This window comes from Dermacentor variabilis, chromosome 2, assembly GCF_050947875.1.
Source record: "Dermacentor variabilis isolate Ectoservices chromosome 2, ASM5094787v1, whole genome shotgun sequence".
NCBI lineage: Eukaryota > Metazoa > Arthropoda > Arachnida > Ixodida > Ixodidae > Dermacentor > Dermacentor variabilis.
In genome coordinates, this window is record NC_134569.1 from 108,213,446 (window position 1) to 108,239,262 (window position 25,817).

General features: G+C 42.5%; 1 protein-coding gene across 4 annotated transcripts in view; it reads left to right on the plus strand.

The window, feature by feature from the left end:
• Sema1a (semaphorin 1a) overlaps positions 1-25,282 on the plus strand; it is a 150,149-nt gene extending 124,867 nt beyond the window's left edge. Inside the window, exons 6-21 of one of the 4 annotated variants that reach the window (XM_075681657.1) lie at positions 90-200; positions 793-880; positions 2,524-2,544; positions 2,950-3,054; positions 3,560-3,648; positions 4,253-4,394; positions 4,947-5,025; positions 6,913-7,060; positions 7,888-8,009; positions 8,608-8,690; positions 9,141-9,354; positions 10,200-10,274; positions 10,712-10,776; positions 11,698-11,877; positions 14,106-14,222; positions 20,958-25,282. In XM_075681657.1, coding sequence (XP_075537772.1) covers positions 90-200; positions 793-880; positions 2,524-2,544; positions 2,950-3,054; positions 3,560-3,648; positions 4,253-4,394; positions 4,947-5,025; positions 6,913-7,060; positions 7,888-8,009; positions 8,608-8,690; positions 9,141-9,354; positions 10,200-10,274; positions 10,712-10,776; positions 11,698-11,877; positions 14,106-14,222; positions 20,958-21,331 — 2,013 coding nt within the window. In that variant the 3' untranslated portion in view covers positions 21,332-25,282. The remainder of the gene's footprint in view (positions 1-89; positions 201-792; positions 881-2,523; positions 2,545-2,949; positions 3,055-3,559; positions 3,649-4,252; positions 4,395-4,946; positions 5,026-6,912; positions 7,061-7,887; positions 8,010-8,607; positions 8,691-9,140; positions 9,355-10,199; positions 10,275-10,711; positions 10,777-11,697; positions 11,878-14,105; positions 14,223-20,957) is intronic. The other 3 variants (XM_075681658.1, XM_075681659.1, XM_075681660.1) reach the window with 3 other exon arrangements.
• The last annotated feature ends 535 nt before the right edge of the window (positions 25,283-25,817 follow it).

Here is a 25,817-nt window from a genome sequence, read left to right on the forward strand (position 1 = left end):
ACAGTTGGTTGTTGGTTCTGCTTGCCCCCCACTATAACATTCCAAAAATGTATCTGAAATGACTCCTGTTATGCAACCTTATTTTACAGGAGGCATGCCAGAACTACATTAGAGTGCTGGCAAGAAAATCTGAAACAGTCATTTTTGTCTGTGGCACAAATTCCTACAAACCACGCTGCAGGGACTATGTGATATCTCCGGTGAGCAAATGTTTCATTAAACTGTTTGATTGTTCTTAAAACAGAAGTGTGTTTGATTTGCTGCCGCACTTACATGCTGTTACATCTGTTACATGCAGATGTAAACGTAACTGTTCTCTGGTGACTACATAACAGTAATTGTACTTAGCTCAAATTCCTATTTCTGTTCTATGAAAAACTTACTTTTTTTTTTACACGACTTTACACGACTTTGCTATGACTGTCAGGCTGTTTCACTTCCAATCTGCTCAAGCCAGCCTTTTACTTGGGTGCAAAAAGCACTTCTCTTTGTCCAAGGCTGAAGAGAGCTGCACTGTGCGCAGATGTATGTGTGCTTTATGCCTGTTGCTTTAGTCACCTGGTTTAAGCTATAGCTCTGAAGGCACTGCACATTTTTATTGGGGCTATGGCAGAATGTGGGTGCTTTTCAGTTGCTTCATTGACATGTATTAATGATGGCCCCTGCCTTCCTTCTTAATACAAGTCTGTGGGAGTAAACAAATGTTTACACAGCTGGTGCGTAGATGTAGTTGTTGTGCATTGACTGTTCAAAGGAAGAGTGATTGATTGCAGCCCCTCACCTCTCTTGCAGGATGGGGAGTACTCAGTGAAGGAACAGGTGCCAGGAGAGGGCCTCTGCCCCTTTGATCCCAAAAACAACAGCACAGCAATTTTTGCTGGTGAGGATTGCCTGCCTTACTTCTCTGCTCTGACTGCTGTGGAGGAAAGTGATTGCTCTTGCAGTCAGCATAATTACTTCTGTCTTCCAACTGGTTGCCAACTCTGTGTGATGTATTATTGCAAGGTTCACTCAAAGTAGTTATTGTACCCTTACTGTGTACTAGGGTTATGAGTAAAAAAACTAATTTGACACTTTACAGATAGCCTCGAGCCTACTGCAGTGAATTTAGTGCATAAAGCAGTAGTGCTTCTAGTGCTTATACTCTGCAGCAGTAGTTTCAGCAAATGCAAATGTACACAAATAAAAGCAAATTATTTAATGTTGACTTTCGCATGCAAATCGTCCATCACATGGAATTTCTGTTTTGCCTACACACACTTTCACTTACAACTTTTGTGAGCTGTCTATCTTTGCTGCTAGAATGCAGACTCCAACTAACTTTTCAAGTAACCTACTCTACATCTCTTAGTGTCATTCTCACTTTTTTAGTTAAGTTGGTCTTTTTTTTTCTGCTTCTTTTGTATCTGTATCCGAATTTAATTTGCATGTACATAAGTTGCATTGGAAATAGAAGATGCTTCTTGAGGTTCATGCCCCTGGAGAAACAATGGTTGCAGGGTTGACCTCCCGCTGTGGCTCTTTTGTTCTGTATTCAGAACAAACGACAGGCCTCTATAAGGAAAGGTCACGGTCAGCTGCTTGTAGAGACTGTTTGTGCCACTGCGCCCTTTGCCTCCTTTCACGGCCTGCAAGGACCGTGACCATTGTGCGCGTCCCTCATATTTAATCTGGTAGCTTGGTTCCTGCTCTTTTGTTTGCCGCGACTGTGCTGGAGGCGGCTACCACATGGAGGCGGCAACGTCAATGAGTTGCATTGCTAAGCCTGTCCAAATGCCGGCTAGCCACTGGTCCTGTCTAGCACATGTCAGGAACTGAGAGAAGTGTTGCGAGATGCGCGTGATCGATTAGTTAACATAATAAATAGTTAGTTGATTGATTTATTGAGTTGTCAGAAATGTGCCAAACGATCCCTGCACTAAGAATCTGTTAAATTAGAAGCCTTTTCTATAAAGAAAAGGTGTGGAGGAAAGAACAAAACATTTATGGTATAGGTGAATCTCTGAGTATAGAAAGATATATTGAAATACACTTTTTTGTCCCCTGACCAAGCAACTAAAGGATCATGCACAGTCACTGATGCAATCTCTCAATGACATAGCTATTTCTTTGGTTCCAGTCATCTCTCTCCTTTCAGCATTGCTGGTGCATTTGTTCAGGCCCAGCACTGCAACGATTCTAGACCAGTCATGAGCAACCATGCGCTACCGTTATTATTTATTAATTTCTTTTACTTTTCTTTTTCTATCTGCCATTGACATATATCTAATCAGGTAAAACACAAAGAGCTTCCAACGCAGTGTGACAGAACCGCTTCACCTGTACACTGCTACTGCTGCCTAAACACAAAATGTAGCTTTCTTTCTTCATACATTTCTGTATTCACTATTTTGTTGGCATAATTTTGTGCTGGCTTGATGGTGGTCTTGCATATTTCAGTGTACTATATATGCATTTATTGACTCTGAGCTGAGTGGATCTTTGTTCTGTCCTGTTTATTAACATGCTGCCTGGGACATTCAGGTCCCTTATCAAGGAGGACAGGTAAATACAGCTGTTGTGGATCTTCGGTACAGCATGATGAATTCATATGCATGAATAACACATATTTAGCACAAAATTACATTCCAAATGTTCAAGTCAGTTTGTACATAGACCTCAATTCAGTGTTGGTTACTTCTATTGAATGTGGTATGCATTTATGTGCTGTTGTGTCTGGATGTCAGCAATGCATCGGTGTGACAAGAAAGCATGACTGTACACCTGAAATTGTAACGTGTTGTACATTCTTATGTATTTTGCTCTGATGATAAGTTTGCACTGTAGATTACTTGTTTATTGCACTTCATACAGAGCCAAATGCCATGCATATCTGCATGGAAAAGATTGTTTCTAGTCTCTGGATCTTTTTTTTTTTATATAATATGCAATTTATCTGTGTTCTTCAAGATGGTGACCTGTATGTGGCCACTGTCGGCCAGCTTTCGGGGGCAGACCCACTCATCTACAGAAAGCCGCTCAGGACAGAACCCGTTGACCTGAAGCACCTGAATGGTGAGTCTGTAATGTGTGGTGGTGAGTCTGCACTGAAATCACCATGAAGTGAAATCACCATGAAGTGCAGCAGTAGCATTAGCAGATACACCATGGATGTAATCAAATGAAAATTGCTGCGGAAAACACTCCTCAACATAATGGCAAAGATTTTTAAAAATATAAAAAAAAATGTAGCCATTAGCAGTGAATTTGGTGGGTATTTTCAAAGAGCACACAAAATCACCGAGAGCACAGGGTGACAACTGTGCGAGGTTTCAAAAAAGGCATTACAGGCGTTCTGCCCATGCAGAATAAAATTCGATGTAAATGTAAAAAATGAAGAAATAGAAAAACTCTAATGAACAGTACAGCTGGAGGAATGCAATAAGATGCAAAGGAATAGGAATTGGCCAGATACTTCGTAAAGATTTACGGGATATACAATGTTGCCTTTATTTCTTGCATCTCCTATAACTTGTATTTCATTCATTTCACATATGGCTAATTGATGTTTTTTTTACAGCCCCCAACTTTGTGAGCTCCATCCACTATGAAGATTACGTATATTTCTTTTTCCGTGAGTCAGCCGTGGAATATATCAACTGTGGCAAGGTATGTGTCATTCACACATTCAGCCTCGTATGCCTGCGGGTATGGTTTTGTGTAATGAAGCTTTAACACATCAGTAAGAACAGGCTGCATAAGCTCGAAATTCATAACATTGCAGCACATGGATAAATCTAATCACATTGATTATATTATCAGAATTTGTTTGGAACATGCACCTTTCACATTTCCAAAGAAATGTGTGCTTTGTTTTTAGGGACCATGTAGACTCCATGTCAGAAGGTGGTGGTGGTGGCGTGAAATAGTAAACTCTTTGTATTTGTTTGTTAGTGATTCAAGAGATGAGTGCGTGTGCAAATCTTGTGGTGTTGTAAAACATCTGCTAATGGTCTTGCACATTTGCACACTTCAGCGCTGGTTGCCAAATCACTGATTTTGCACAAAGCTGAAGTGTCTAATTTTGGTGGGCACGAGATGCAAAAAAGTACATCTGCCGAGGTAGCAGCACATTTTAAACATCCTCTGAAATCCGAAATTTTTTCTGGAGTTCTTCATTTTGTCGTGTTTCATGCAACCTACCTATGTTTTGCTTTTACACTGTGAGACCTTGCTGATTTGTTTTCTCTCTCCCTCTCCTTCTGTCATGCAGACGGTTTACTCCCGCGTAGCGAGGGTGTGCACTCGGGACAAGGGTGGGCCTCATAAATTCCAGCAGCGCTGGACCTCCTTCCTTAAGGCCCGACTTAACTGCTCCATAGGCGGAGACATTCCTTTCTACTTCAACGAAATACGTGAGCAGCCTCTTTGTTCGCTCTATCTTCCTGTGCGAGCTGGCTCCTTTTGCCTAATAGGCTTCACTAACTAGTTGAACATATTTCGTATGTAAGTGTATTGCATTGGAAACAAGTGGATGCAAACAGTGTCTTGTTTTAACTTTCAGTGGAATAAACCATGTTAGAAAGGAGTACTTGTTCTGTGTTTTCAACTTCTTTATTAAGATAAACTTGTATAATTTTGCTCTCTATCCTTATTTAAATAGATGTACAAGCACCACCATGTCGTTTTCTATTTTATCTTTTAAATACTTATGCAACTTTCTCAGCATGATGTGTTTAATATGTCAAGTGAGAGAGAGGCAAGTGCACATCACTTCTTGTTATCTACAGCTTGTATGACTACAGAAGATCCATTATGAATGTTAATACGTGACATATCCACACTACGCTATGACACTGCGCTGCAAGCTGTGTTTCTGCAGTTTACTGCATAATGCCTTGACATATACATTCACTTGCTTAGTAGTTTAGTTCTTTAGCTGGTGACTATGCAACTATGCTTTCCAGAATCGACTAGCCCAATTGTGGATGGCATCTACAATGGCAAAGAGGCCAAGCTCATCTACAGTGTATTCACCACGCCACAGTATGTTTGCATTCAAGAATTTTCTTTGCTTTTATGTGGGTTGTCATGTTTGTACACAGTGTCGCATGCATATATATAAAGTATCTGTTTAAAGGGCCCCTCACCAGGTCTGGCCATGTTGAGCTGACAAGTGCAGAGCATAATATGCGCGCCATTGATTGTGTTTGCAAAGAATTACATCGCTATGCACTGCGGAAAGGTCTGAAATTTCAATTCAAACGTCGTTTTCCCTTCTCATGACCACTGCGCTCCAAGTTGGACAGTGATGTACTCGCGTCCCTGCGCCTACGTACTCGGGTCCGCGGTGTAACGTTGCTCGTGGTGACATGTGACTTCGAGAATTATTCAAGGCACCATCTGTTATTTGTGTGATCCGCTGCTTGAGTTGACGAATTGAAGTTTAGAGAAATAATAAAACACACAAACGGAATGTCTGCATGTTTTTTGTTTTACTTCGCACCGAAGCAAGCGAGATGTACTTCTACTTCGTCTGCTTGCTCCCACGGTTGTTGAGTCAAGTGCGCAGGTACCGAAACCATGCCATTTTCTACCGTGTTGCAGCACGTGATCATGTTCTGCGATCCGCTTGTTCTACCTCAGTATTCGTGCAGCACTGAATTATACTGCTAGTCATATGTCCTTGTGCGCTGAGTGAAAGCAGACAATCGCAGCGCCGCAAAAAAAAAAGCGAGAAAAAAAAATGAAGGCGGGGGCTCGTGAAGTACGCGTCATGCAATCCTCAAGGTCTGGTATCGGAGAACGCAGGGAAGGAATTTCGCTTGAGGAGGCAAGACGGGGCAAGTGGAGAGAGTGTCTCGCTATGCAGTGGAGCTCGCCTCCTGAAATAATGTGTTCGCGGCACTGAAATATTTCTGTCTTGGCTATTAATGAGGCGATTTTAATAATTCTTATGGCAGAACGCTCCCCAGAGAGCATGTAACAACTTTCAGCATATAACCAAAATTTGCTATGGGGTCTGGTGAGGGGCCCTTTAAGAAAACATTTTGTACTTGCCACTGGCTACCAACTGCAGTGGCCATGCTCAGTTTGTGAGCTGAAGTAAATGAAAATCACTTAATTATTGTTCAGAATAGATGTATGTGTAAGTTGCCATACTTTCTCTGCGTTTGCTAGTGGTGTACAAACAGCAACTTTCAAGGTCAAATTGAATGTGAAAGAAATATTGGAGAAGCGAATTGACTTGAATATCAAATAGTTTTCGGATAATGAGCAGCTGTTTTCTCTAATAATATAAAATAATCTTTACATAATAGTAGTATATTCGCAATGTTAAGTATGTCATTACGTTGCACATTATGAAGTGTTTAAGAGCACAAATGGTACATTAGAAACCAAATAAGCAGTTTACTCGCATACTAGGGACTCATTGGTGCGTTCACATATGGTGGCAGTTTAGCCAGAAGAGTGACTTCATGCACAACCACCTAGCTTTCTCTACTACATGACTTCTCGTGTTTTATGTCTACTATGGCCATGAGGATTAAATTTGTCGCACATTTGCTACACTTTTATGCTTGATCATGCATAGTTGGCAACCACTATGGAGATTTCTAGTTGCATTGATTAGTGCCCATTGCAGAACAAATAATGAGAATTGCTTAGGCTATAATGAAGAGACACAAAATAATGCAAGCAGACATTTTGATTCGGCTGCATTCTGTTAAAAGTGAAAGAAAATGCCTATGTACTGAAATTATAGTGCACATAAAAAGTACCCCATGAGGTCAGAATTGACCTCCTGCTTCTAAATACCTAAAGCCTCGCCGTTAAAGCGGCATCGGCTCATAGTTTGTTTATCGAGTACCCTTTTTTCCTGCGTTGCTGCCAGAAGCGATACATGTGGCACCACTCACTTCCTCACAACAGCAACAGCATCAGCGGATCAGCGGTGTGTGCATTCCGTGTCGAGGACATTCAGCGGGTCTTTGAGGGCAGTTTCAAGGGGCAGGATGACATCAACTCAAACTGGTTGCCCATTGTCAACTCAAAGGTTCCAGAGCCCAGGCCGGGTCAGGTGAGTGTTCTTGTAGCAACACAGAGGGACTCTTATAGCCTACTATAACAGCATGTGCACACTGCGATCAATGGCATTGAACACACTAGCAATGCTGCATGTTTGAACAAATTTAAGGGTCTTTCTCACTTTTTATTCAAGACAACTGATTTATAAAACAAACTATTGATTTACGTTAATTCACAAAGTTATTTGCTTTCTACAAAACGAGATTTCACTGTTTATTTATTTTATTTTTTTCGTTACCAGTTCACCACAGTAATATATATGCTATGAATAATGTCATGGAGAACTGGGCTAGTTGCTGTTTATTCATTTTTAGCTGCGCTGAGTGACACTAACCACGGTAAAGGACACACAAACAGACACACCACACAGGATGAGAGAGCGCAAACCAGTTGGTAGTTTGCGCTGTCTCGTCATGTGTGGTGTGTCTGTTCGTGTGTCATTTACCATGGTTGGTGTCACTTAGCGCTGTTAAAAACAAACAAATAAATAAATAATAAATGTATCTAACCAGAAATTATGCCTAATTATGTTTCAACAAATCTTTCTAACATAGGGATCCCTTACGACTTTCTTACTAATTGGCAATGCATATATTTACTGTAGGACGAGAAAAGAGTGTATTATTAAAGGCAAAATGAGATAGGATTTAACACTCAATCCAGACATTCTTGTCTTTCATTTGTTGCCATTTCTTAGCTCAATAATGTGGGCGGCTTCTTGAAAGATGCTACAAATGCAATTTCTTGGCATTAGTGCTTCAGAACCATGTACTTTTATGGGGCTTCAGCACATTTTTCATGTGCACATCTTTGTTCCAGTGTGTCAATGACTCCAGGACACTACCAGACGTGACGCTCAACTTTATCACGGAGCATCCGCTAATGGACCAGGCAGTTCCGTCACACTTTGGTCGGCCTATATTGGTGCACACAGGCTTCCAGTAAGTTCGCCGTCTTGAATCTATATAACTTCACATATTTTTGCAGCTGGTAGCTGTAACTGTAATTGTATAGGATTACCCAGGATTTGTTAATGAAGCATCTATTTGCTATGCGACTCTATAAACCCCAACATATGCTGAGATCTGAAAGTTTTTTTCATTGGCAATTCATGAACGTAGTAATGACATTGCTACAGAAGCGGCAACAAACCCTTTGTAAGCCAGCTTGATGTGCTATCCAGTTTCAGCAGCACATACTGCTGTGCAAGAAAGTTAGCAGCTAGTCTCATAAGAGCCTTTAATGTCCCTTAACATTGTGTAAGCCTAAGAGGTCCAGATGTCTCATCTCACCTCTTTTGTGCATGTAGTAATGAGACTGTACTTACGAATGCTTGAAATGGCATAAAACCTAGTCCATGTATAAGTGTATAACTGTCTGTTTTACTTTGATAATTGTTTTTGTGTGTTGTTGGTTGCAATAGACTAGCATGCCACCAGCTTCTGTACTCGCCTGTTTTCAGATTTTTCTATTTTTAGCTATTTAATTAGTGCATGTCATCACAGCACTTGATCTCACAAACCATCTGTCATTACTCAGGTACCGGTTCACTTACATTGCTGTGGACCCCCAAGTGGAAACTGTGAGCGGCAAGAAGTATGACGTCCTCTTCATCGGAACAGGTGTGTTTCAGGGCACGATATCCCGACTGTGAGTGCTTTTGTTCATGTAAACATGTCGTATGAGCTAGGAAAAGCTAGGAGGAGGCTGTGCAATGCATGTATGTTTTCCATGCAGTAACCACATTCTAGTAGGGCATGCCTTGTCTCTTACCAGATCCAAGGACAATTCTTGCCTTATACAGGTGAAATCTGGTTGGCCACGAAACCTCGAGGCCTTTTGCCTTCGTTAAAGAAGGTGAGAGCCTCATGCAAGGCCTTTCAAGTCGTTAGGGGCAAGGAATTTCAAGGTATAGACAGAAAGCAGACTGAATCGGCATTTAGTGCAGCAAGGACAGCTTGCATACTTGGTGAAAAAGTACAAAAGTACATTGCATCAAGAAATAAGCATCACTGTTATTAGTTTGCAGTGAATAAAACTAGAAACCGTGTTTGTTTGCTACTGCCATGCAGACACTGGCCGCGTGCTGAAGGCAGTGAACGTGCCACGGCAGCAGCAGTCAGCAGGAGGCCGCCCGGTGCTAGTGGAGGATGTCGGAGTGTTTCAAGGTGCGCCCGTCACTAACCTGCTGGTGCACCGGCCACAAGGGCGCCTGGTCGTCGTCACCCACTCAGAGATACAGGCTGTGCCTCTCTTTGGCTGCCAGCGTTATGCTGCCACTTGCGCGTGAGTCTATTATTCACTGGCATTTCTTTTCCTTCTGCACACTGGCATTTAGGCTCTGCATGAGACTGTTAATGCCAATATGTATTGCACCGAAATTAGAAATGGCTCTTCACGTAAAACTGCAACTGAAAGAACTTGTAGTATTTAGTTCGGGTCTCTCTTGCACACGGTGCTGCTGACGAACTTGCACTAGCGATTTACAGATACTATGCACCTTGATGAAGCCTCTGTGTTTGCTGCAGAGCAATATTGTTGCCTCAGTTAGCGTGCACTCTGCTCCCCTCCTCCCTAAACCCCATCCCAGACAAAATAAAGTTTACGACTACTACTACTACTACTACTACTGTGAATGACAAATGCTGCCTCCAAAATTTTGGTGCACATTTTCGCTTTTTTTTTTCTGCCTTTCTTGTTTTTCTGTGTTGCACGATTGCACGACAGACAAGAGGCTTCAGAGAGGATGACACAAACCAGTGAAAACACTTGCTGTGACAAGCAAAATATTGTGTGGTGAGACATCTCAGAGGCACATATGACACACAATAAACTTCACAAACCAGTGCAGACATTAAGCAAGTTAATTAAACACATGTTACTTCCATTTTACTTGCTGTCGCAAGTAAAATGTAAATAATTTAATACTAGTGTGTGGCACGTGCTGAAGCTTTCTTTTAACAAATCAGTGCATGTGTCATCATGGCATTGTGATGAAAAGGTGCATGGCACGAACAAATTTGGGTTACCAGGGAACCTGAAAATGCTGCCTCTGGAACAGTTTTGCTCCTAGAAGCACTGCAGTGTGGAATCACTTCCATGATTCATGCTTGATTTTGTCATCTTTGCAGAGATTGTGTGGCCCTCCAGGACCCATACTGTGCATGGGACAGTGATCGCGGCACTTGTGTCAACCCAAGCTTAAGGTAAACACCTCTTGGATATTTACTATGTTGAAACTTGTATATAATGATGTTACTCAATTGGTTACTTGCTTGTATGCTATCACAAAAAAATGTCCTGGTGCTCCACAGTTTAACAGGACATACAGTACTCGGGAATATAAATTTGTAAATGAGTCAGTAGTAAAAAAAAATAATAATAAATTGATTAGTGGAGTCGGGGAATCCGTGGCACACATACATGCTTGATGAGTGGTAATTAGCAATTTTCTTTCTTTTTTTTTTTTAGTCTTGTTGCACTTTATTGTGAACCTTTCAGAATGACATTGTTTAATGCTCAGAGCCAATCTTGTCTGCTGCATGTTCTATGTCTCGACATTTAGCGCCGTCAATATGTTAGAAATTTTCAGTAGGCAACTTCTTCCATTTTTAGCAATAATTACTATGCGCGTTCTCTGCAGGGTGAGGAAAAAAGACAGCTACGTCCAGAACATCGAAGAAGGATGGGACCATCGATGCGGCCAAGGTACATTTTCACGTTTGGTACTTTCAGTAATGAAGCAGGTGTCGAACACTTTCTTTCCATTGAATGACTAGGTTTGCCATGCTGCTGACACACTCAACAGCTCACAGGATCAGCACCGCAGCCTCGATTGAGCTGTTGCACCTACTGCACGGTGTTGGTGTGGCCTTAGCAGTTGCGCAAAGAAATGCATTTTGTTTTTTGGTCTTTGTTTTTGCCTTGTGCACGATTAAAAGTCTGTGGACTACAAACCTAGTTGAGGTGAGTTCGCACATAAAGCTGTTGAGGATATGTGAGGTGTAACTGACTTGAAGTTGCCACCATCTGCTTTTAATTCTTTTTTAGGCCACGTACACAATGAGCGAGAGTAGGATCTTAGAGATCGTGTTGGCCTTGATTAATGATCGCAGTTTGTTCCAGTTTATAACTTACCACTCCGAAGAATCTTGCTTTTGATGGAAGGTTGCATTCAAAGAAATTATGTACAAGTAATTGATGGTAGCTAAAGTAGGCACAATAGAAAAGACAAAGGAAGATATTCATCGTTTGCTAAGCAATGCTTATATGAATGCTAGAGTTGTAGTTTAAGTTATGAAGTCTAATTTATTCTGGCCAGCAGATAGTGTAGCTATTGTTATTTAAGTAGCTGAACTGAGTGTTTTCGAGGCACAGCTCATGCCAGTTCCTTTTGCAGTGAATTTCGGAAAGGCCTTGCGAGCTCGTGTATGTTTTAAAAGTTTCATGCCCAGCTCTCCGAGCCGAAGAATCTGTTACATTGCTACACGTCGCCGCACATCAGACTAGTTTTATCAATTGTGCTGCTGTTCCTTAGAAAACAGTATGTGTCCCAGAGAAAGGGTAAGCTGGGTATGTCGATGCACACCGTCGTTCGTGACGCGCTTCTTTCGACCTGGCTCGGTACAGGGGTGTTGCAGGGGGCGTCAGGTGTGACAGCATCTCCTCCGGTGAGCGTGTGCCCCCCGTGCGACTGCACTTGCCCTCCTCCCCCAACCCTTCCTCCTACGTCGTCATCCACTGCTGAGGTCGACGACCCTGACATGGCCGCCGAAGAATTCAATGACCTCACACGACCCCATTTATTTGGTTAGTGTGGGCCACTTTCAGAGAATGCAGACCGACTAACGAAACCATACGCCCTACGCTTCAAGGGACGCCATGGCCAAAGCAAGGGAAATGGATAAATGCCACAATAGACACAACCTCTCTCTCTCTCTCTCTGTCTCGACGCTATTAACACACACTGTTGTGAACATGTGTGCTCACTTGCATGATGCACCCCGGTGGCAAGCTGCGCAATCCCCGCACACTTGGCGGTTACTCCTCAGCTTTGAGAATGGAGTGTGAATAGGCTAGCACAGGGCATTTTAACTCGAACATCTGTAAGACATGCTATTAAAGTCGAAGAAAACCCTTCATTTTGTGAGCAGCAATAGATATTGGAAGGCTTGTGTGCCGTATAGTGCTTTGTAAAGAAAGAACAGAGTGCATAATGTGGGCTTCTTTCTGACAATTTTCATCAATTATGACTTCTTGCTACAATTTACCACACGCATCAAAATTTATGAAGTACGCAATTTTACATCTGCTGTTTCCAGCGCTGTATAGAAGATATTGTAATATTACAGAGCTTTACCTTCCTTTATCGATTTCACCTATTACAACCTAAGATTGAGGCTATGTAGGGCTCAGAAGCTATGTTCAGCACACCATCTGGCTGATGTACAAGTGACCGATCGCTTTCACTGTTTGCACAGCTTGCTCTTGTATGTGTGGTGGTGGTGGTGGTTGTTATTCATTTTATAATATGACTGACCTGATATGCACTTATTTGTGGTGACGGTGAAAATGGCTTACGGGTCTTCCTGCATGAAGCTGAAGCACCAGTGATTTTAATTGAGCCAGCTAACTAACAACCTCTCTTGCAGCTTTTATATTCACTGAATTTCTTTGCGACTTGTATTTTTTTTCCTGTCTTATGTGGAAAGTGCAAACTCAATGCTATCGTACTGCGCATGGCAGTAGCTAGCTACTTGAGTAATCTTTAATGGCTTACTTGTTGCGTGCATAAGCAATTGGCTATGCAAACGTGTTGTAAATTTAACGTTCTGAAGTTTGTTTATATAAGTTGCCCCATCAACGTAAAGAAACAATTGACATTCTGTAAGCGAGTCAGTTTTAATTGCACTATTGCTCCTGTGTGACCTGTGCACTTGCTCTGCACATTCCGGTCGAGCATAAGGCACTCGCTCTTGTCACACGACAGCTGTTTACAACATTTTTCTCAAATCAGGCTGCATTACATCAAGATCTTCAGCAGGGTATGATTGCATTGAGTTTGTCGGGACTGTGAAAAAAAAATAAAGAGCACCATCGCAGTCGGACGTCTAGACCATCTGCCCGCAAGCTATTGCTGTATAGCTAATATGTGGCTCACTTTGAGACCACTGCAAGTTTCAAGAAATAGCATGTACAGTTCTGCAGCTGTAAGTGTCGTAGTTGTCACTGTTTTAGGCATCCTCTTGTAAGCCAGACGTGCAAATTACATGCAGCGTAGCACATTGTTGAAATTTGCCTCATACAAATTATAAGGCATTAAACAAGGTCTTTCTGCATATCTTCCTTAAATCTTACTGTTGCTGGCAAGGCTTTTGAACATTCACAGTACAGAAGAAGACTACATGACCACTACGAAATGTGCTCAGAAAAGATTATCTCATATCATATGAGCAGCATATGGTAGCTTGGTAGCTACTGATGATAATGCTTGCACAAGCAGTTAGTTTTAGCAGACGGGACTTGACTTGGACAGCACTCCTTCCGGGACGTCATGTGTAGATAAGCTCCCTTAACATGTGAAGCAATCATCATCAGCCAATTTTAGTCTTCCAGAGGTCTCCACAGCTTATATAATATTTCTGAGACTAGCTGCTTCAAACGCCATAGGGAACCTACAGAACTCTAAATGAAGCCAAAGCATTTTTCCCACTTTTCCATCTGCCACTATAATGCATGCCACGAATTCCAAAATCCAGAGCCAATTTCATAGTTCACCAAACATAGGCAGAAAGGAGTTTTGTGCGTTAACCTGCGTGATATGGTTGTTGACATAAAGATACAAATGCACAAAAAAAAATTTAAGTGTACAAATTATTGGCTGCCTAGTTAAATGACCTGCACTGTGTACATTGCTGGACTAAGCGCGCGGTGGTGTCGGCGGCAGATTGCGGTGGTGTGGGTGTAGACACATTGTCTGGCGTGGGCATGCGGTGGTTAGAGCACTGACCAATGGTGGTCTTGCCTGTGGGTGCCAGGGAGGCCCCCATCATCGAACGGTCCCCTGCGGTCCCCGCACCAGTACCCGGGGTCTGGAATGGACGACGCTGCTCACCCAAATTCGGCGTCCCGTCCCTTGGGAGACGGTCATGAAGGTGAGCCCGGCCCCTCCCTCCGGAAAGACCTCTTCTTTTCTCTCTGTTTCCCCTTCCGGCTTCCTAGCGCTTGCGTGTCCTTCGGTGCTCCACACTCAGATGTGACAGTCTGTCACTTGCACTGCCACTGCTGTGGATAATAACCCAACTAACCACACTCTCTCTCACACCTGTTATTACGATCACAAGGAGAAGTGGTGTGTGTGTGTGCTGCTGGGAATTCAAAAGGGCAGCTTTTATGTGAATATGCAAGTATGTAATGTGAGGTTGCATTTCTTTTTTTCTTTCTGCAATCTCTGGTGAAATATGTCTCTCGAAGTATGTGTGGAACGGTGGCAAGCGTACTTTAAAAAAAAAAAGTAAGACGGGAAACAGCAGGCGCTCAACCACCAAGCCTCTGAGCAAGTAAGAAAGCAAACTTTAGGTTTACATCATGGTTTTTAAGCTGGATTTCTCACATAACTAGGATGCAAAGTGGTCCAACATTGTGGTGTCTGATTGTGCAGTGTTACTGCATGAATGAGTCGCAATGCTGAGCTACAAAAGAAAGAAATAACTTGGTTTAATTGATGTTTCAGGCGCCCTGCAAGAGCTTACATACAGATATTGTGTGAAAGTTAAAATAAATTCAGAATTTTTGGCATGGCCTTCACATAGTCTCTTAATGTCCAGGATATCTATTCCTATCCAAGGCCTGCCATTGAATCATTGATTATATGAGTGAAAAATGTACAGATGCCTGTTTTACAAGTATTTGTGCATATAATTTTCTGCCCTTGTAGCTGCTTAGCTGAGAGTGCTACATGCAACTTCAAGTCACATACTACATTTGTGCAAATATGGTAACTTTTCGTGACACACTCAATGTCTAGTGGATCTCAACAGAAGCAAACATCGAATTCTTGTTGTGTGAGTCTGAAAATAGCCGAAGAATGTTTGCAGTGGTGTCTACAGCTATTCAATGGTTGCAGCCATACACTTGATATATGATGCACTCTTTGTAGTCTCCCATTATGTGACACAGGTTGCTGTAGGAGTCTGGGCATGGGCAAGGCCTCTTGTGATGTTTTGACATTATCAGTGGTTGACCAAACATGCTGGCATTCTGTTGATTTAGCTGGTTTACTTTTAAGTACTAGTTGGCTTATGCTGGGCCATGATTCATGCTGCCATCACCTGCTAAGAAGTCTAGCAATACCTTTGTTTCTCAACAATGTTGGGTTCATCATTTTCAAAACCACACTATCATGGCATTGGAATGAGGTTAGCAGTGTTGAGTATAATAAAGCAAGCATGTCAGCGATCAATTCCACTGTTGTCTGTGACTTATTTTTGCACGTCCATCACTCTTGTGGTTTGAATCTCTTTCAGACTGATTCGTTTCACTTTTATCAGCCATATAGACGTGTGGGGACCACTAGTATGCTGCAGTCTTCCGCGGCATCTGAGGATCACTCTTCCACAACTTTGAGAGTGCATGTAGTTTTGTTGACATTTTTTATCCCACTCCTATGCTTTAATACGAGGCGCCTGGCAAACCCTTATTAGGTTCAGTCAATCTGCTGTGTCATTTGCAGTAGTTGTCCGGAACAAAAGCAGGCCATGGTGTGGTTCTGCCATGGATGGGTTAAAATGCGCATGCAATTTTCCCCTTTAACTTGTGACGTGAGCATGGTATACAGGGAACATTGCCTAACTGATTGCATTACAAAAGGGATAATAAAATGACAAGTCAGTGCAGGTTCATTGATTAATTAAGTAGCAAGCTGAAAAATGTGCAAGGGGGGGCCATCTCACATTCAGTGAAAAGTTACTATGAAAGAGGTTGACAGTAATTGAAGTTGAGGAAAGTATAAGGAACTCCCAATTGTTTTTAATGTATATGTACACAGAAAGACATCACACAAGATGTTTTGTTGCCAGGACATCCTGCTAATTGAGTTCTCATAGCTTCTTCCAAAATACAGCTTCAGCCATACCTTGTTTTATGGAATGTGATGAAAACAACAGACTATGAGAGCTGAAGACTCATTCGTACAGCTAGCATTGGACTTGCTGCAGCACATTGGTGGCCTTCCAACTATATGGCAACAGCAGAACGGCATAGACTTGTAAGCCCTTCAGATGAGTGTTGGGTGACTTGGTTTCTCATTGTGGTGTTTGGCAATCTGTCTAGTGTGGCACATTTATTTGCAGGCATGTAAGCATGGTCCACAATAAAAACAAATGCATTTTGTAGAGCTACAGCCTCCAGGTCCTGAAGTTGCTTAGCAATCAGCCCCCAAATATAGCATCTTTTCAAAACTGTTTCAAAGAGTTCAAACATCGACACATAACTTAAGAGTGCCACCTGCCAAGGTAGTGTCTTTGGATATTTATTAGCAACAAGGGCACTGCAGGCTTGTGCGTGTTCGCTTTCTGTACATGTGCACATCTGTCTGAGGAAGTCCAAGGCTTCCGCATATCTGGCTGTTGTCCGTTCACATTATTCAACTTGTAGAGTAGCATGCCAACTACCACAAAGTGAAGTGAATGACTGACCAATCCTGTGCGGCAACAATGGCTCTTGAGCTGAAGAGAAGTGATGACCGACAGCAGCAGAGAAACTGAAGATTGTTGCTCTTGTGACACGCACTGCATATGACACTTTTACTGGACTTCCATTTTTGAAATGTGAAAGTGAAATCAAGGGGATGAGCTCTAGCTCTTTCAGGCAAATAGCTTCCTACTTTTGGTAGACATAGTCTCAAATACCGCACTGTCACTGAATGGCACAATTTCGGAGGAACAAAAAACCTGCTCATGCATCTTAGATTGTTGGTTAGCTGACTCTGCTAAGAGACAGAGAAAAATACTATTGGAAGGCCTTAGCACATTTTCTTAACCTCAGTTCTTTTTTAACAGTACTCAATTCCAAGTATGGTGTAAACTATGGTACAATAAAATTAAGGACAGTTGGCCACTTGGGTGTTAACGTTGGTGGAATGCAATAATTCCGAACATATCACAGCTTGAAACTTTTGGTACTGAATGCTAACGTAACGTTGAAGGCTTGATTACTTGCCCTAACGCTGTATTCTGGTAAGGCAGGAATGCTATAACACTTATGCAGTTGCATTTATATTTGCATATGAAAAAAAACTAAGGTGGTCAGAATTAATCCAGAGCCTCTCAATATGGCACCAATCATATTCCCAGTGTTGCTTCAAGACATTAAATCACATAAATTACTTAATCAATGAACACTTACGAGAACTGAAATTAAAGGATTGCACATTACCAAATTATGGCCAGGAGCTTACCACTGTCATCGGAAAGAAAAGTGTACAGTCATTGCATTCTACCGGTACTGACATATGGGGCAGAAACTTGGAGGTTAAAAAGAAACTTGAGAACAAGTTAAGGACTGCACAAAGAGCGATGGAATAAAAAGTGTTAGAATAACATAAAAGCAGCCCTGAACTATTTTTTACCGAAGTGGAGGAAGGCATTTGAAGTGAAAAATAGGCTATTTCGGAAATACTTTGCCACAAAAAGTACTCCAATGCGTTCACCAGAAGCAAAGTTATTGGCAATCAAACACGGCCTCCATTGTGCTCCCGTTCCTTCTTCGATGCCTTGCACTGTAAAGGCTACGGCGCAATGGGGTGTGCCCACAATGCTCCGCCTTCTAAATGTCACCGTGATGTGCAGTTCAAATTTCATTTTGGATGTTAACGTAGATGCCACAACTTCTGCCTTTGGTGCCTACGACACGCTAAACATAAGCCAAACGCAGTTGTCCTCAGCAAGCTGCTGTGCGCTTAGCCAGTGGACTCGTGGCAGCACCTTGTGGCAGCCATGGCATCTATGCCATGTAGCCGACCGCAGCTTGATGTCGGCTGTCGGCCAGTAGCAGCTGTCTAAGGGAGTGACGAATTAAAGCGTCCAGAAGAGAGTGAGGAGAGGGCCTTCTGTTGAAAAGAGCGCGTTTGAGAGAAAGGTGACTTTGCGATCCATTTGCAAACTCCACGCGCTGTATGACAGCAAAACTTGGCTGAGATGTTCACAGCAGCGTATGCTATCCGTTCAAGATGCATGAGAAGAGCAGTGCGGATCAGAAAGCAAAAGGGGATAACTGATATTCTAGCTGACATTAAGGAGGAAAAAAGGAGATGGGCAGGCCATGTAATGTATACGGCGGTGGGCCAGTAGAGTCGCATACCAAGGGAAGGGAAGTGCAGTTGAAGACGGCATAAACTTTCTTCACTGCCATTATTATAAGTTAATTTTAGCATATTATATATGATATAATAGCAGTGTCTCAGGACTTACTTTTTACGGATCTCTCCCTCTCTTTTTTTTTTTTGCCCTCTCATGCTTGTCACTACGTACAATAGTTGCCAAGTTGATCTTAATAACCATTCCAATTGATTACAAATAATCTATTAACTTAGATTAAAAGAGCTCAGTATTGTAGGATATTGGGTGGGAAGACCAAAAAGGAAATGGCTGTAGTTGATACGCTGCTTGTGAACACGAATTTAGATGTGGTAATGAGAAGGCATTATGTACAAGATGTCCCAGCTAACAAGAACCAAGCTTGCACGGGCGAAACTAAGTGCATATTTATTTGTACTGATAATTGTTTGTATTTACCTACCGTATTTGCGTGAATCTAACTTGCACTTTTATAACAAGAGGTGCACCAAAATTTGCATGCACATTACAATCGGAACTAATTCTACTTAAAATTGAAAATGAAACCGGTTCTTACTAAAGAAAGAAAGCTCATTGCAAGGTAGCTAGCCACATTTCCATCGAACGGGTCGTCTGAAGAAAGCGACACTCGGAGACATCGCAAGGTGGGTCCATGGTGCACGGAATGCCCTCCCGCAGACGATGGTTGCGCAAACTTCCAGAAGTGTGGCATTTCTAATGCATTAAATAGAACTGAAGATTACTTTCTGTCGTTGGTCGACAGCGAAAAGGGGGTGTTGTCAGACTCGATAGCCACTTACTACTAAGATTCAGCTGTGTGCGTGTGTGTGTGTGCCTTTGTATGTTCCACAATATTGTGTCGGCATGGTGTGCATCGACTCGGGTTCTGTTACTTGATGTGGACGGTAGAATTGGCACGAAGTTATTTTTTTAATATATTGGCGGTAATATAACTGCACATTACAATTGGTGGCACAATATAATCGTGCACGTACAGTTGAGTGTCATCTACAAAAAAAATTACTGATGGCTTCTCAACATGACTCTGAACAACATTCACTCAGTTTCTTTTATGAAAAAAAAGATTGAATTATTTTTTTCTAGAGCTTGGCCCATGTTAGCTGTTACACACTGTATAACCTTGCATGAACATGTTAATTTTTATGCAAGAAATAAAAATGATAAAATTGCAGCTAGTAATTTGAGGCGGCATCTACAGTTGAGCTAAGACATTTTTTATTATCTTATTTTTGCCTTTTCAGTTAAGGGTCTTGCAGTGAAGAGCTTTTAGTGTAGTATTTAGGGTGCCTACTTTCTTGGGTTGGGGCACAAGTGACAAATAAAGGATTGTATTTCAGCCACTTTGAGAGAAATATGAGCACTTGAATTGGAACATATATATGCCATCTGGTTGTTTTTCTTTATTTTATTTTTCTTTCCCTCATCCTGTACTTTGTTGTTTGTGGCATTAACTATGAGGATATGACATTGCAGCTACACATTGTCCATTTGCAGTGCAAGAAGAAATGTGACTGAAAACTACTAGTTCATCTGCGCTTCAATTTGGTCTAGAGTTCGCAGAATATCAACATTGTGATATGTAGTCTTCCTACTCATTACAATCCCTGCCTCTCTGGGCATGACATTTCATTAGTATACATGGAAAGGGATCACGAAATTGTCAGTTAATATGGATTACTTGACATCATTTAATATGACCGTTACCTGAGCAGGGGTCATGCTGTTCTAAACCTGCAACAGAAAGAAAAGACAGTATTGAATAGCTCATCATACACTTCAGTACAAAATGCAATATAAATCATGTGATGATATAAATCATGTGAAAATGATTGATAGCATATGTGCACACCTCATCACTCTTAATAAAGGGGTCAAACTGTGCGACAGCATTTTCTTACTCCGTCATCCTTTCCTTGTATGTTCTGAATCTGTCCTCTCAGGGATTCAGGGAAAGGGCTTACTTCATACTGAGCACCAGCCCAAAGATCCACACACATGCTTATTCTTGGTGCATCTCTCTATCACGTTTTGTACGCAATTGCCTCCCTCAGCTCTTCCTCTTCACACATGGTTTGCTAGTTCTGTGACGTGCGAGCATAAACACCTAGCTCTTGCAAGAGCCCTGTTTACACAGTAGAAGCAAGCACAGCACTATGCGCAGTGACAAAGCAAGCAAATAAGCACAAGCACAGCTCAACTTTGCAACCGAATTTGTCATAATTTGATATGGCTCTTTTTTTCTAGCTCTTTGCTTGCTTACGTATGTACTTTATGCAGAGCACTAGTACATTCGGTTGGAAAGTTGGCACTGGTTGTTGTGTTGCTTTGTTAAGTGCTCATACAGCGTCCTGTGCTCGGTGTCACCATGAATCGTCAGCTCAATCAAGCCTCTACGCTTGTTTATGGACTGGCAACCTTTCCAGCCGAGAAATTAGTCCTGATCTGCACTGCATACTGCTGCATAGTGCGCAATTGATTTCTTTCCTCACCCACATCGTGCCTCCTTCCCCACAGGTGCTGTGGCTGGCTCCTCCTTGCATGGCGACCAAAGGACAGGCGGTTCCTCCCAGTTCTACACGGCCGAGACTCTGGCCATTGCTGTGACTACCAGCATTGTGTCCTCCCTGGTGGTGGGCTTCATCAGTGGTTACATCTTCAGCCGACGCTGCCGCAGTGACGATGAAGCAGAGGAGACATGCCCACCCGACGACTATTCGCGTTACCTCGACCGGGGTGGCGACCCCCACGCAGAAGGTTTCCTCTCATCGACACACAACCATGCCAAGCCCATTAACCTTGTCCTCAATGTGCCGCCCAAGAATGGCAAGAATGCCAACAGCTCGGCGGACAACAAGCCTCTGCAGAAAGTGAAAAAGATTTACTTATAGCCTCTTGCGAGGCCGGGCCTGGAGCCGTTTCAGGTCTACTGAGCACCTCGGGCTGCAACAGATGCATGCTCTCTTCCCCCTACACATCTGGCTAGGAGCCCTTCGCCAACCTGCGCAGACACTTTGATGCGAGCGCTTCTGGAGGAATGAGCAGCATCTCGAGCACAACGTGATCGAGCAGCCGACAGAGGAATGCGAATGGCCATTATGCAAAGCGCAAGACGGCACTGCGCACGTTCAAGAGGCGCCTTCTCTTTCTTTCTGCGAGGCCTCCGCAGCACAAGAGCTGTGGGCTTGCCGCTCCTGGGTCCGGCATTTAGGGAAAATTAAAAAAAAAAAAAAAGAAGAAACAGTCAGTTCAAGAGACACCAGCAAGCAGGCACCTGCCACGCTTGCACAAATGGAAGACTACAGGGGACTGCACGTGCAACATTGTTTGTTCTGCTGCGTGTGTGTGTCAGCTATAACAAGTGTGTGCATGCATGCATGCATGCGCTCTTGCTTGCAGAGCTGTGCCTGTGTGCAGCTGCCTGGCTCTTCAGCAGCTGGGTGACTGGTCTAGGCTGAAGCTGCTGCAAGCTCTGCTGATGCGCGAGTGTTCTGTCTACTTAGCGGTGGACACTCTTGAGTGGCCAGAGACCATGTGTAGTCTACACCCGCCTCCCACCAACCCCCAGTCCCCACAATCCTGCAGAGGAGGACAGCGATCAGATCTAGTCTTGGTTGGCACGCATCAGCACATGAGTGGGCTGCCTTGCATCATCATGGGACAGTGTCCGGAAAGCGCCAGTGCTGGCTTCTGCATCTCGGTTGCGTCTCACCCAACAATGAATCTGTTGCCACTGTTGCTCTTCCAAAGGACTTACTCGTACCTTGCTTGGCTGCCTCCACTTTTATTGTTTTACTTCTATTTTTCCCCCATTTTACCCCAGTATACAACTTGTTACGCATTGTAAAGCATCAGCATTCCATTCGCAAGTTACTTCAATTTTTAGCCATGATTCTTGTTTACTTTACACATCCCTTTCCCCACCTCTTGCTCAAAAAAAGTGTACTTTGCGCCATTTCTTTACACCTGTATCTGCACCTGTTAAGCAGTGTGTCAGTATTTGAGTGTTTTGTCTCGTAAAATGATGAGATATTATTTATTCAATGCCATCTGCAAATGTGACATTAAGCATAATGTACAGAACTGATACACATTTTCGTGACTATTTTCTTTCCCCTTGTGCTTTTGGTCACACACTGATCTGTTGGCATATTGGTATGGTGATTTCCTTGCCGTCCGCAAGCTGCTGCCAAGATACGTTGACACAGCATGTGGCACAATTGGCGTATATTACATACAGTGTGCGGCACAGAAGTGGAGTGGTCCCTGTGGTTCAATTTAACCTAGTCTTGAAAACAAGCATCCAGGGTTTATGTGTCAGTCCAGTGTTGTTGCTTCACTTGGCATCTTGTGTGTACTTTACATAGAGTCGAAGCATACAATGTGTGTGCTTTTGCTGGAACTCTGGTATTATGCTTTGGTGAAGAGTCCTACACAGCTATGCCGCTCAAGCAAGGACTGTTGTACAAAGAACACACTTTTCAGTGGTGCGTACATCGACCTGTAACGTGACAGAAACGTCTCGAGCCATGCAACTGCAAGCTACGACGTGAACTTTCTCCACCTGTGGCGCATTGGTCCTTGCCTCTTTTTAATGCAAGGACTAGCACTGAGACTTGTTAGTACTGTTGCCTGGGACTGTCCTTTAATTCAAATAGTCGTGGTCAAGCGAGTGGCTTTGCCAAAAGTTGAAGCCGAAGGAACGTCGAAATAAAAATCGCCATCGATCATGTAAAATATGGGGATGTGTTTAGAACTTAATGTGTTGTCATTATGCTAGCTACGTCGCACAATGTGGCCAGTGAAGCGGTGTGCTCCGTGATGCATTTGTGAATTTGTTTCATCATTTCCAGCACTCCTGTGTCATAGACTGTGGAATAGAACTCGTCATTATTTGGTTTGTGTGGTTGTTAAGTCTTGTGTAAGAACTAGAAGCTCGGCAAGGAAGTATAAAAAAAAAGAGGCATAGAATGTAAATTAATACAAAGAAGTCTATTTATGCATGGCAGCTTTGAACGGGCATCTGCACTCAAATACTCGTTCATGAGATGGCGTTCGGAGCAGTTTTTTTCTTTAGGAGGATATATTTCTTGGGTGTGTTCTTTTATTGAATTATTGTAAATAGTTGATTTCTCACTAGAAATTTGTGTTAAGTTTTGTTGTTTTAGGTTGCAGCCCCTGTGCAACTTAACGAGCACTCCGCAATCAATGTTAGACTTGCATTATGTAAATGTTACATAGAACTCCCAGCAAGTTGTTCAAAAAATGTCTTGCAGAATGTTCAGTAGACAGCTTTTAATATTGCTTGTTCAAAGGTCATCGTTATCATAAGAACAAGGGCACAACAATGACTGTATTTATCTTGGTAGTAAAAGGCAATGAAATATAGTGGTCGAGAAGCATAAACCATTATGAACGGAAAACATGCATAAGGCCTCATGTCATGCATGGTCTGTAATATTTCCAGAATAGTAGAAAAAAGAGAGACATTCTGGTAAGTCCTAACGAGCCTTTGTTCTAGCGATAGCAAAAGTGTGCTATTGATGCTTGTGAACGGATCCTGACCATTTGAAGCTCCCCAGTCTTTGCTGATAATACACTTCATCTTCATTTAACACCTGCTTGTGCCCAACTTGGGGTTTAGCATGACCTTTCCCTGTCGTTGAAAACTGTGGCTGATCACAAGAAACCAAGTGAAATTAAGGTGCCTTTAGGGTTGCTAAGTTAAAGATTATGCTCGGCATTTCTGTTGCAGACTGTCATGTTCATTTGTACATTATAGAGACATTACACATATTACGATGGGCACACACTTGCTTGTATTATACATGGGCAAAGCCAGTGATCGAACAGGCAGCTTCAACTGACAGTTTAGCTTGTTTCACATCTAAAAAGAAAAATAGACTTATGCAGAGTATTTAGAACCTTTTCTTTGTAATCAAGCTCCGGATGTTTGCATTTCATTTGTTTATATAAAGAACGGTGTGTGGTAGATGCATCGACAGTTAATGCAAAATGGCACTCAACACAAAGTGGTACTTACCACGTAGCACGTCAGGTTTGCACGAGTACAAACCTGACGCGACCACTCATCACGTAAGCATAACAAGTTACTAGTTTTGTGTCGCTGGTGTGTGGGCAAAATTGGCCAATTGTTTTCAATGCATCTTGATCTCATGCCGAACACATGTACCATTGCTCCCGGCAAGCAAGCTTGCAGCCTGTGAAGATCACTGATCATTGCGTTACTATTAGAACCTAGTACCCACTTTTCTGCCTTGCTCTGCCCTTATTGTTGGATGACTTGAACAACCTTTTATTTGCGCTTTTATCGCTTGCACCTTTTCAGTGAATGTGCCAGCTAGGTGTTGCTGTATGTGTACATAGCTGTCCTCAATTGTTTTTCCTGCCACAGTGTGTAACATGTAACTGTCCAGAGTGCTTCGGATTTTATTGTTTTCAAAAACATGGCTGAGAGACAACAGGCATCTGGCAACATAGTCAGGCCAGTGTTCCCTGCTGGCCACGTACAGTTTTTTCGTCAGACAATAACAGCTAGTAATAACACTGTATGCATATACAGGGATAATGTTGTAATCGAAGCCCTCCCTCTTTCCGCCTCCTGCTGCCACCTGGCTCCCACCTCGACAGTCTGTATCAACAAAAGATAGTGACTTTTGTGTGCATACTTCATATTCTTTTGTACATCGAGAGAAGTGACCCTGCTCGGAGAGAACTATATTCCCTTCGTGCAGGCTAGCATGTCCATGTCCCATGACAGCGCAAGTATTGTACAGGTATGTTGACGTTACTATGATAATAAAACTTCTGACTCCAAGGTGCACACTGTGTCATCTTTTGTAATAGTCAAGTGCTTAAGCTGTATGCAAGTACACATGTGCATTTTTGGCATGTGCGATCTCCCAATTTCTGTATACATACATGAAGGAAAGCCAAACTGTAGCTCTGAGCATCAATAAAAGGAAACATGGGTCATTGAGTCGAAGCACAGGTCTTAACTGCCATGTTATCAAGCTGGAAGCATTGCATTGCATAGAAGATGAGTAGGTAGATAGCAGACATGCTTCAGCCTATGGAATATACTTGTAGTTAATTGCACTTAACCTATTGAAGGTTGTTGTGTTAAGGAACATGCTGTACTCTACGCAAGGTTAGAATTGCAATATACAAGAGTTTCACATTCATCGCCCGCAAGTTTATTAAACTAAAATACATTGCACCATAGTCGGCATTTATTTTACTTTCTATGTTACGACATTTATGAGGTTTCTATTCAGGGTCACCCACATAACTTGTGCCAAAATTTAAAAATATGCGAAAATGTTCTTTAATGAGCTTTTCTTCAAGTTTACAGAA